General features: G+C 33.8%; 1 protein-coding gene across 2 annotated transcripts; it reads left to right on the forward strand.

Annotated features, from left to right (window-relative positions):
* Positions 1-8,617: 8,617 nt before the first annotated feature.
* LOC114727798 (uncharacterized) lies at positions 8,618-10,116 on the forward strand. Of its 2 annotated transcripts, none has more exons than XM_028914547.1 (3): positions 8,618-8,940; positions 9,113-9,252; positions 9,409-10,116. In XM_028914547.1, the coding sequence occupies exons 1-3, from the start codon at positions 8,818-8,820 to the stop codon at positions 10,019-10,021; spliced, it is 876 nt and encodes a 291-aa protein (XP_028770380.1). In that variant the 5' UTR covers positions 8,618-8,817; the 3' UTR covers positions 10,022-10,116. The 2 variants fall into 2 exon arrangements, with proteins under 2 accessions (XP_028770380.1, XP_028770381.1); XM_028914548.1 differs by having other exon boundaries at positions 9,176-9,252.
* The last annotated feature ends 1,761 nt before the right edge of the window (positions 10,117-11,877 follow it).

Below are 11,877 nucleotides of genomic sequence, written 5' to 3' on the forward strand. Positions count from 1 at the left end.
CAGAACCCCAACTCCCTCACTCTGGGCCTGTTTGGTATGAGGGGAGGGGAGAGGGTAGGATTTTGCTCTCCTCCCCTTGTTTGGATTGCTATAATTTTTAGGAGGGGAGGAAATTTTTTTTAAGATTTTCCCTCCTCTCTCCTCATAATCCTCCCCTCCCAAATTGGTTGGAGCCCTAAAGCGCAACTCTATGATCTGCAATGAAGCTAGCTAGACTCGTCACGGCTTAGTCATGCAGCGATTCATTTGCTGTGTATGACAGCCACTTCCATTTCTTGACGATCGATTACGAGTGAGTATGTTTGGACTCAACCAAACCAAGCTCGCATGCATGCAAGTGCAAGATTCTGATATACAAGACACCTCACCCTCGTTTATATGGGAGAAGGTAATTTTTCAATGTCATAATAAAAAGCCTCACAGATACGTTTAATTTTCAAGGTTAACTATATTTTCAATAATATTAGTTTATATTTGGATCCAAAGACTATATCTTTGTGTGCATGCATGCATAGCTTGTCCTTGTTGATCTTCGATCAGCTATTCAAGTTGAAGTGAAGCTGGTTGACGATGAGAACGAGCGCTGCTCCTGCAATTGCTGCAACTGTACTGTCTTCTCTTATAATTGATTTCATCAGCATTAATATTATGAAACGTACTTGGTCCACTCTTTTCCAGCACCAATTCCTGCATGGCTCTATCCCATGCTTCGGGATTTGTTGAGTTTTTCCTGCAATTTTCTGAGAGATCATCAGAGGCCTTCAAAGGCCCTGTTTGGTACGTGGCATTAGGGGAGGTGGTACGGACATTGGCACTGGGATTGCTTATTTTGCTATGCTTGGTCGGAAGACTTGAACAATCCTGGGACTGCGGCGTACCGTGTTTCATGGGATTAGCTAGCTAGTACCACCCTATCCCCGGGTACTAGAAAATCAATCCTGGCATTGCATATTTTTTGGACTGACTTGCCCTTCACCCCCCCATCTCTCTTCTCATCTTCTTCATACCATCTTTCAAGGTGCACGCAGGCCACCCTTTAAGACGCTTGCCCTTTTCTTTTCTTCTCAGTTTTCACGCCGTTTAAACAAAGCATTATTGCCTCGATCCCTTTCAGTATTCCCAATCTCATGATAGAATCCCACAGTCATTGCTTTTCCTATTTTAATATCAGGGCAGAGAAAAATGTTGGGTTCATATTAGAGCAGATTATTCAGGTGATATTGTAGATGTGAGTCTTCTTTTGGCAGGATTCAGACGGCCACAATGGCTGAGTATGGATCTCTAGGATAGCGAGAAACCACCCATGCAGATTGTAGATCTGACCACACCTTTGCAGTCCAAAGTCTCCTTCGGCGAGCTGTAGATCCGACCAACCCTCCGTACCAAAAAGAGCCTTAGATATTCGAGTGGCCGATAAAGCTACTTCTTCTTCCATTGAATGAATGCTTTCAGTAATATGCGGAGTTATAGTGAGCGGATATTTTTTTCCAATCAGAATGATAATATGCTTATTAGTACACGTTTGTCTCTTATTTTAGTTTATTTGCTGTGCATTCAAGCTGGCGCTTTGCCAGTGGAACAATGAATAAGAGTTTTGCACTGACATGGAGTCATTTTAATTGATTATAACGAAAATGTAAAAAAAAAACTTAAATTAAATTACTAACCACAATGAAAAAAAAAAAAAAAACCCACGTAGTACGTTGGAGCATGTTTGTCTTAATAAAACCTTTTGGTTGGAAATTGAGTCTAACAGAAGAGACTCATAACGTGACGAATCAAGGTTCGAATCCTCGCTGAAAGAGGTGTCCACATTTAATACCTGACAGTACCTCAAATAGAATTGCCTCCAATAAAAGGATACCTATGCTTTAGCCAAAAAAAAACTTTCGGTTGGACTTAGCCGCGATTAAGTCATGTTGGGCCGAAAGGAACAAAAAAGTTAAATTAAAAAAAAATGTTGCAAAATAAATTATAAAACAAGTCTTAATTTTCGTGAATTTTTTTTTTTCGGTGAATACGTGAAAATTGTTTTGAAACACCCCCTTGCGCCACTAGCCTCTTCTCGGTAGCCACATCAGCACGGCCGAAGGCTGCTCCCCAGACAGGCACGAGAAATTAACCTTTTTTAAGCATAATTTTATAATTGCCCAGTACTTAGATTAAGTTCTTTTTACATATTATATTAAATTCTCTCATCACAAATAATATGTGTTGTACTTTTAAAATATTTATATTTAATATCATTTAATTATAAATTATATAAAAAAGATAAAATATATTATCATATGTTGTTGGAGAATTTGACAAAATAAAAACAACTAGCTTAACCTAAATATTTTTCTTTATAGTTTTATTAAGGGCCTGTTTGGGTGACTCCCAAAACTCTAGTTTGGGAGGCAAAATCATGGTTTGGGTGGAATGTCACCCAAACAGCATCAATTTTGATGCCATACTCTGAAACCATGGTTTGGGCCAAAACCATGGTTTCAGGAGAAGTGAATCCATTCTGCTTCTGGTTCAAATTAGAGAGTATAATTGTGCCTGTCAGAGTAGATCTCAACAATAATATGACTTTAACATCTCTCAATTAATTTTTTATAAACATATTAATCTTATATCTTATAAATATATATACATATTAATTATTCATTAATTATATTATCTTATGTATTATTAATTATGTTAGTAAAAAATATATTATTAACATTTTTATTCCTTCAAATTAAAATATATCATAAAATCTATCTTTTATGTAATTATCACATTAACTTTTGTCTTTTTTAGTAATTTGTATATATAAAAAGTGATTCTGATAACAACTATCCAAACACTCCCACTTCTTAGAATCACTTATTCACAAAATCTATTCTCCAGAAGCTATTCTCCAAACCATAATTTGATTTCATCCAAACACCCCATAAACTTTTACTTTAAAGAAAGCCCGGCAAACCATGATTACCCATTAACTGAATACTTCCTCTAGTCTTTCTAATAATACCCTATTCAAAAGAAATTTTTTATCCTTTTTATAATACCATACGATAGTTTTAGTGGCATTAAATATTTCTTTTCATATATGCTCATATTAATAAGAATAGTGGAAGAGTAAAACTTAACATAACATTAAAATTTAGTATATCCAATAAGAGTGATATTAAAAATCACTTGAATTTTACAATAAATTTAATATTTTTAATTATTTTTTATTGGCATGGGTGAGTGAGTAATCTTTCTTCTTAAAAAAATTAATATTTTACATAAAAGTAAAATGAGAAAAGTAGCGGAAGAGCAGGGTCAGGTGTACTTTTGGAACTGACACAAAACGTGACATATTCTTTTCCAAATCATAAAGTTGAAACATTTAACTACACCCGTTATTCAGGCTGAAAAAAAAAAACCGTTCTAATTATAAAATACTACTTCCGGTCCTTAATATAAGACCCTATTTGACTTTTTGTTTGGTCCTAATTATAAGACCCCAATCCATTTTCTCTCATATTTATGCATTTTTTCCAAGATAGTCCTTCTAATAATAATAGTTCTAACCAATACACTTAATTAGCAAGGATATTTTAGGAATGACTACACCTATTTATTACAAATAACTAACTTAACTTACTTTCTTAATCTCCTCAAATAAGTCAACTGGATCTTATAATTAAGACCGGAGGTAATATTATTTATAGTTTACAAATAACACCTTATAATTACGATGTGGGTAATAATTTCACACAATGAAGCGCACATACAAGATTAGAAGAATCTAAGCTAGGATTTTTTTTTTTTGCATTTTATTTCCGTGGGGGCAAAAACGGATAAACAGAATCAGAACCAATAAAAGATGTGGGTGCTTTTTTTATCTTTTTTTCTCTCTCTCTTGTACTCTCTCAGTTTTAAATATAATTTATTTTATAGTATTAATTACATTATAAAATAAGTTCTACATTTATATTTGGATGAATATTATGTATAATTGAAAAACAAATCATAATATTCGTAAATAATGATGGGTAATGGGCATCAGTGTATGACCCCATATAAATTTTAGACTAAAATATGTATTTAGTGTTTTAACTTTATACAATATTTTAATTTGGTTCTTTAACTTTAAAAAGTATACATTTGACTATTTAATTCTAAAATCATTAAGCTCAAATGATTTTTTTTTTAACAATCATAATCGTTTTGAATATCAAACTTAATATGTTAGTATTTAAAAATAGTTTATTAATATTTATAAGGACTAAAAACATACTTTTTTTTAAAGTTAAGGGATTTTATAAAGTTATACTTTAGCCTACATTTTATATTTAGGATAAAAATGTAAAAATATATGTAAAGTATACCCATATACTCATTTTAAGTGTTCATGAATCTTTTAAAATAAAACAAAATTCTTAGATACATTAACAACCGACAAGTTTATCTCTCCGTTTGCAAACAGTCAATGGCGTTACATTTAACGATGAGAAATACTTCATGCGTACTTTTACATTTTTATCCTAAATTTTCTTAGTTGAATTTTATAAAATTGCATGAAACAAAAAAAATTATAATAACTTGCTGTAAAAAAATTTTGTGTAAAAAAAACAATTTAAAAAAATTTTTTTTTTTGGGCAGATTCAATGATCCTGTGGATCCCACAAATTAAATATAAAGCTCATCCCTGCTCTCCTTTTCTGTTTCCACTTGAACAACCTCACTCATAATAATAAAATTGGGGAATATATTTTAGGGTCTGGCCCACGACAATAATCAACACTGGTGTACATTTATTTTTATTCTTAACATTAAAAAGAGGATGAGCTGTGTTACTGAATTGCAAGGAATAATAAAATGCTTGTAGCCAGCCAGCCTTGTTTCCAAATTTTGCCAAAGCTGTTGTCAGTTAGTTAGTTGGAGTGGACATCATTTCTATATGCGTCTTACCCTTCTCCTAGAATATATTCCTACCCATTATCTTTACTCAGGTTTATTTTTTTAATTACGTACTCATATGATCCTATATTTTTATTATGTTTTGTTAGGATCAATAAGGTAAATCTTAAATCTCATTTATTTTAAAATGTATTAGTAACTATTTAATTTTATTCCTATATAAGGTATACTCTATACCTTAATTATGGTTTGTTCCTATGACTAATAAATAAATAAAAAATACAATCATACATTTATATCATAAATTTAACGATATCACTTATAAATGGGGTTTAAAAAAAAGTGTGCACGCTTTCTCTGCCTCGCATATAGAGGATCAGATCATAGAGGAGTATTTTTGTGGTTGTTTTTTATTTCTTTTTTCAAATTTTTAAGTACATAATAAAATAAATTAATATAATTACTTTCATATCATTTGACACTTGAATCTTGAATCAATATCTTGAACAATAAGTGAATGGTCATTTTGCTTTGGTATTCTTTAATACCATAGTTTTTATTTTGAATTCCCAAAATTATGGTAATAGTCTCGCAGGAAATCTTCATATTTCAATTTTCTATGTGTAAGTGGAAAGGTATCTTGAGAGCAAACACTAGCTATATACGTTTTGTTCTTGGACAAATCAGTTGGCATATATATAATATTATTAAATAATTTGAATTCGTATTTGAGTTGAATCAAGCAACGATTGAAGGAAAAATTTCTTAATATAATGTGTGTTTTTTAATGTATATGTAGAGTTTGAATTCAACACACAAATCATTGAAGAGAAATATTCATGAGTTGAGTGCTTTACCAACCAATCCAATTGCTAGACAAGCGTTGTTACCAGTTATAGGCCGACAAGTTGAACCCAAAAATTCAATTATCAATATCAACCATCATTGATGAACATTGGTGATTCGTGGGTTGGAAAAAAACAATAATTTGAGTTTATGAATTAATTCTCCTTAAAAAACGCTGGCATATACATGTACGTGGTAGGAATATATATATATATATATATATATATATAAAGACACAAGAAAGCAAATTAAACTCTTCAAATCCCATTTTCCATTTTCCTCATCAAATGCTGACGTTGAGATGGAAATTAATTAATCACCCTTTCCTCTTCACTATGTACTGCCTCTGATCTTTAATATAAGAACCAGACAATCAATTTTAAAAGATTAAAAAAATTAGTTAAATTAATTATTTTTCACAAATGTGTGTTGGTATTTCTAAATTATTCTCTTCAATTATGTACATCGGATGAATGGAATCATCTCTTACTGAAAATATTGTACATTTAACAGAAATATTTTGGGAAAAATAAAAAACTAAGTAGATTGATGTATTATATTTAGGATCAAATTCAACTCCCTATTAGTTTTTGTATTAAAAATTAGACGTAGTATAATTAAACCAACGAAGGTCATGAATTTTGCTCAGACTCATATTTTGGCATGGATCCCAGTAGCTGGAATATTATTGGCTAGTGAGTAAAGTTAGTTAGTTAATATAATTCTCATTCACTCAACCTGTATAGGAATGATTTCTAAGACCTCACATTAATTCTCGTGTGCGAATACAATCAACCTTTTTAACAAGGGCAAGACCCATAATAACCCTTTTCTCTGGGGAGAATCAACCATTCTTCGTTCTTCGATTTACATACCTTTTTCTCATGCACTGTAATTCCGACACATGTCCCCACGAAGGGTGGCTCCCACTTGGCTGATACAAAATACTCCAGCCAGGAGGGGGCCTCCAAGTACGGTGGGCCCCACCGGCCCAGCTTTGCCGCTGGGCGCGTGTGACGACGCACTCTCCTCGACAGATAGGACCCCGGGAAAAATGTTGCGTTCCCGTCATGTGCAGAGAATGTAAACCTTGTGAGCGTGTGTGTGTGTGACTTGCCCGGAGAAGCACTTGCCTGACTAAAATGCCCTTCATCGTACCCATTCTTCGCCGCCCGGATTTGCCCAGATGATAGCTGCTCATCAGCTAAATCTTGTGTAATACTCCTCCGGTCCTAATTATAAGACCCAATTGACTTATTTGAGGAGATTAAGGAAGTAAGTTAAGTTGGTTATTTATAATAAATAAGTGTTGTCATTCCTAAAATATCCTTGCTAATTAAGTATATTGGCTAAAATTATCATTATTATAAGGATTATCTTGGAAAAAAATGCATAAATATAAGAGACAAAATGGATTGGGTCTTATAATTAGGACCAAATAAAAAGTCAAATTGGGTCTTATAATAAGGACCGGAGGAGTAGATTCCATGTTCATGTTATTCTAAGTCTTGGATATTTATCTGAGAGATATGTCCAATGTATACGCTTTCACTTGCCCGAAAATTTAAATTTTCACCTTCAAAAAAAAATACCATTTGAGTTGTTTTTGGCCGAAAAGAATACCATTTGAGCTGACTATAAATAATATGCGGGCATGTCATACATATATCTAAACAGATTATCTGCAAAATAAATATTTAGAAACATATTTTAATAAATAAAAACCTAGCTCAAGTTTTATATTTGCTATATCAACTTGTCCATCATGTGTTTTTTTATTTTGTGTGGATTTATAATTAAATACAAATATTTTTAAAATAGGACACGGGTAACTTAATATAATGAATATAAAAAACTTAATGTAAATATTACTCTTTAATAAAACCAGTATGTCCTGCCCTTTTGAGATATTGAATCTGTATCATCAAATTGAACAGATGCCACAAATTTTTTTTTTATTGCAGCTATATTTATATTATGATCAAAAAAATAAAATCTATATGTCAAAACATATTTTGAGTAAATTGTGAATAATGCAATTATCTTTTGTATATATGTCTGTTTGTCGTGTAATGCTAGGGCTCAATATTTAGATACTAAAAATAATACTACATTCTTAGGCATCTTTGAAAGTTATCCCTATAAAAATCATCTGTCAGAAAACTAAATTATCGTTTTTTATTAACATTAATATAATTAGAATTAATTTGTTTTATATACATTGCACCAGTTTGAAACAAGTCAGATGCATCATTTATTTATCACTAATAAATATGATCTGTTGCGATAAATTCTGTATTATGTATTAAATGCATATCAAATATGGAGTTTTATATTGAGTATTGATGATGATGAGGTCAATATATAAATAGTCGAGTAGTTTAACGCTGCTATACATATGTTTGTTACTTTAAAAGGAGCCAGCTGCGATTTTGAAACAAAAGGATTGATGCTTTGGCCTTGTCTTTCCCTCTTTGTTTTCCCATTCCTCTTTAACACTTTTTAAAATAAAAATGATTCACAATTTATCGCCCGCGCTTTTTAATTTTTATTTTTTTATTTATCTTTATATTAATAAGAATAGAAAAAATCATAATCTTATGAGGAGTGAATTTCGGGGATTCCCACGTACTCCCAAATGCAATTTTCATAACATATTCCCTGTGTTTGATAAGGGCCTAAAATTATTGTTGCCATTAAAATTATTTTCGCTTTTGGACAGCAGGGGTGACGTGGGGTCGCCGCAGCCACCTTCTTTGGCCCCCACATGGAGTGCGTAAATAGGCGGCAGATGTAGGGGTAATATCGTCCACATGAAGCCAAACAGAAACATATAATGAAGCAAACCCTTGAATATCGAGTCGCTGGGACTGTGAGTGAGATCTGCGAAACAAAACCAAACCAAACTCCCCCCTCCCTTCCTCTCTCTCTCTCCCAGCAGAGAGACCGAGGGAGAGAGCGAGTGAGAGAGAGAGCGAGCAGAGACGACAGATCAAAACCAAACCAGACGAAACTCTTTTCGTTGATCCATTTCTTCCTCATCTTGTTCCTCAGTGAATAATATATATCTACATCTGTATCTTTATCTCCATGAGGATCCGCAAGAACGCCAGGCTTGGTGGTTCATTGCCGACCGAGAAGCTTCAGCCCCTCGTGTGCCAGCTGAACCAGTCGCCATGGGATGTGATCCCCTTCGGCTCCGATTTAATTCAGGTCCGTCTCTAACTCAATCTCTTAGTTCTTTCAGATCTACCCCGAAGCTTCGTTATCGCCCACCTTCTCCCTCCATTTCATTATTAGGGTTTTTATTCCCTACATTAGGGTTCTTCGTAGGCCCCAAATTCTTATCGTTTGATCCCGTCCATTGCTTTCAACTCCCAATTAGGTTAATATGTGTCCCTCATCCCTCACTATTTCTCTTGGGCTTCGTTCTTCGCTGTTTCCACAGTTCGAGTATGGAGAAGACGATAGCTTCGCGGGAAACGCAAATGGCAGTGCGGGCAATTCTGGTGGAGCTGTTGAGAGGTAAGTAACCCATTCGTTGATTCTTCGTTTTATCTTCTCCAGCATTATTAGGGTTTCTATCCTTGCTTCGACATTATGAAAGTCATACAATACAATTCTCCTAAATTCCATCCCTAAACCTGAAATATGTCCTCGGACTGCTTGCGTAAAACGCAGCGTTGCGTCACCGATGGACGCGGAACTGAAGTCCCCGCCAAATATACAGCACGTAGTCGTCCACGATAATGACGACTTCAGCGAGCAGAATGGAATTGCGCAGCCGGATTACAAAGCTGGTGGGGAGAACAAGACGACGTCGTGCGGCCAATGCAAGAATAACGAAGCTAAGAAGCAAGGGCAATCCAACCACGAGCACAACAATTTATCTTCAGCGAGGTCGAAGAAGGCGGCCGCATTGGCCGGAGCTCGCCGCACGAGAGCTCAGAGCGCGAAGAAGGCTCCGTCGGCGACTTCGAACCCATACGAATTCTACTATTATTCTGGGTTCGGTCCGCTGTGGGGAAAGCGGAGAGGGGGAAGAAACGGAGGATTGAATAATAAGAACGAGGTTAAAGCGAAAGGAGGCGAAGACTCGACGATAACTGAAGCAAATGGCGCTACAATTCAGAGTCCTTGCTCGTCTTCGCAGATTGATACCGAGGGATTTGATTACGCAGACGACGAAGTTGAAGAAGACTATGATGACGAAGCAGAAGAAGGGAACGGAGAAAGCGGGAAGAAGCGAGTGAGGAAGCCAGTGAAGGCAAGATCGTTGAAATCGCTCATGTGAGATGGAATTACATGTAGTTTTAATTTTTTTTTTAAATGTTTAGCGGGGGATCCCCTTCAGCTTTGGGCTATTTTAGGGTTATGAATGAGAGAGAATCTCGATGGTGTGTGTGTGTTTTTTTTTTTTTTTTTTGGGGAGGGGGGGCCTCAGGTTTCAGAGAGTGATGTGGTGTGGGTAGGTGAGATTAATTAGCGTTTCCCTGCAACATGACAGAAGTAATAGGAGATGGGGAGTAGGGTGTTTGTAATTTCTATAGTGTGATGATGGATGTGGACTCGATGGGCACATCAAATGTTCGGATGAAATGGAAAGGGCAAATTCGTAAATGAAGTGTGTCATTGGTTCTATATTTAATTTAATTAATTAATGTGCGCAGTAACGAAGCTAAGTTGCTTGTGTGTCTATGTGGAGCATGGAGAAAGCTCTATCCGTAGACACAGGAAGTGATATAATAGAGTAAGACGTAAATATAAATAATGCGGGCCACCCTTTCAACACTGTCATAACACAAGACATGAGCATGTCTTCGAAGTTACCTTTTTCCCCTCCGACTAATATGGTGTATTAAGTATTAACAATTTAGTGTCTGAAAATTTTGGTAATTAATAAAAACTTACAATTTAAATCTATTACTACTCACAAATATAAATTTGAGTATTAATATTACGTGTTTAAATAAAATGTAATTGATAAAATTTGAACGTCCTATTTTCAGAGATATCAAATCTCGCTCCTATGACTTATCACTATAGTTATTGTTTATGTGAATCAATAGGTGTAAATTGAATAGAAAATATTAAAAAAGGTTCATTTTTATCATATACCGGCACATGTGTCACATGTAGCTAAATACATTTGGTGTTCCCCCCTTTTGCCTCCTTTAAAAAGTACTCCTCTAGTTTTATTTATAAGATAGAGAGAAAATATTTTTTTATTTTTATTCATAAGTCATTTTATTAAATTTTTAGCTTGAATGTATTATTTCATCATTTATTTATTACGGTGTAAATAATTATTTTTTTGAAAAGTATATACTCCTCCGGTCCTTAATATAGGACCCAATTCTTAAGTTGGTTTTGGTTCTAAATATAAAACTCATTTCTCATATTTATCAATTTTCTCTAAATTATCCTTATAGATACTCCCTCAACCATAATCAAATAGAAGAAGGATAAGGGTATTAAAAAAGATGATTATGGTATTTTAGGAAAAATGTGCCACTTTTCTTATAATTAACTAACTTACCTAACTTCCTTAATTTAATCAAATTAGTTAAATGGGTCTTATATTAAGGACTGGAGGAGTATTAAATAGATGTAAAGTTTGAAGGTTGTTATATTTTAATGAAGAGTTAATACATTTTAAGATTTTTCTTGATCTGTGTGAAATATTCTGAAAATACTTTATAAATAGGATCAGAAAAATAATTAGCAGTGATTTTTATGATATGACGCATCACTCTGGTATTTTTTAATTGTTACTTGTAGTAGTTTCTCACGTGCCAAAGAGATCATTGAATGCATAAATTTTTTCAATTCTACCCTTATTAAATACTAGTATATTTTTTCTTACTCATTCCTTCTTTGTTCTCGTTTACACTTGTCTCTCTTAATTAATAGGGAGAGAATTGCAAATAAAGCATTAAAAAGGACCAAAATCTCTTTTTACAGGTGATAATTAAAAAAGATTAGAGTGGTAATTCGGCAAACTATTATCGGAACTTAAATTGGAGCAATCGTTTAACATAATTTGACTATTTTGTTAAAAAAAAAAAAAGAGCACCATTTAAATGTGAAATTCAGCTTTTGTGGGGAAAAAATTAATAATCTGGATGGGTTGATATGCTTTATATGCTA

Source organism: Neltuma alba, unplaced genomic scaffold (assembly GCF_004799145.2).
Source record: "Neltuma alba isolate B1F8T4 unplaced genomic scaffold, ASM479914v2 tig00012508_pilon, whole genome shotgun sequence".
Taxonomy (NCBI): Eukaryota; Viridiplantae; Streptophyta; class Magnoliopsida; order Fabales; family Fabaceae; genus Neltuma; species Neltuma alba.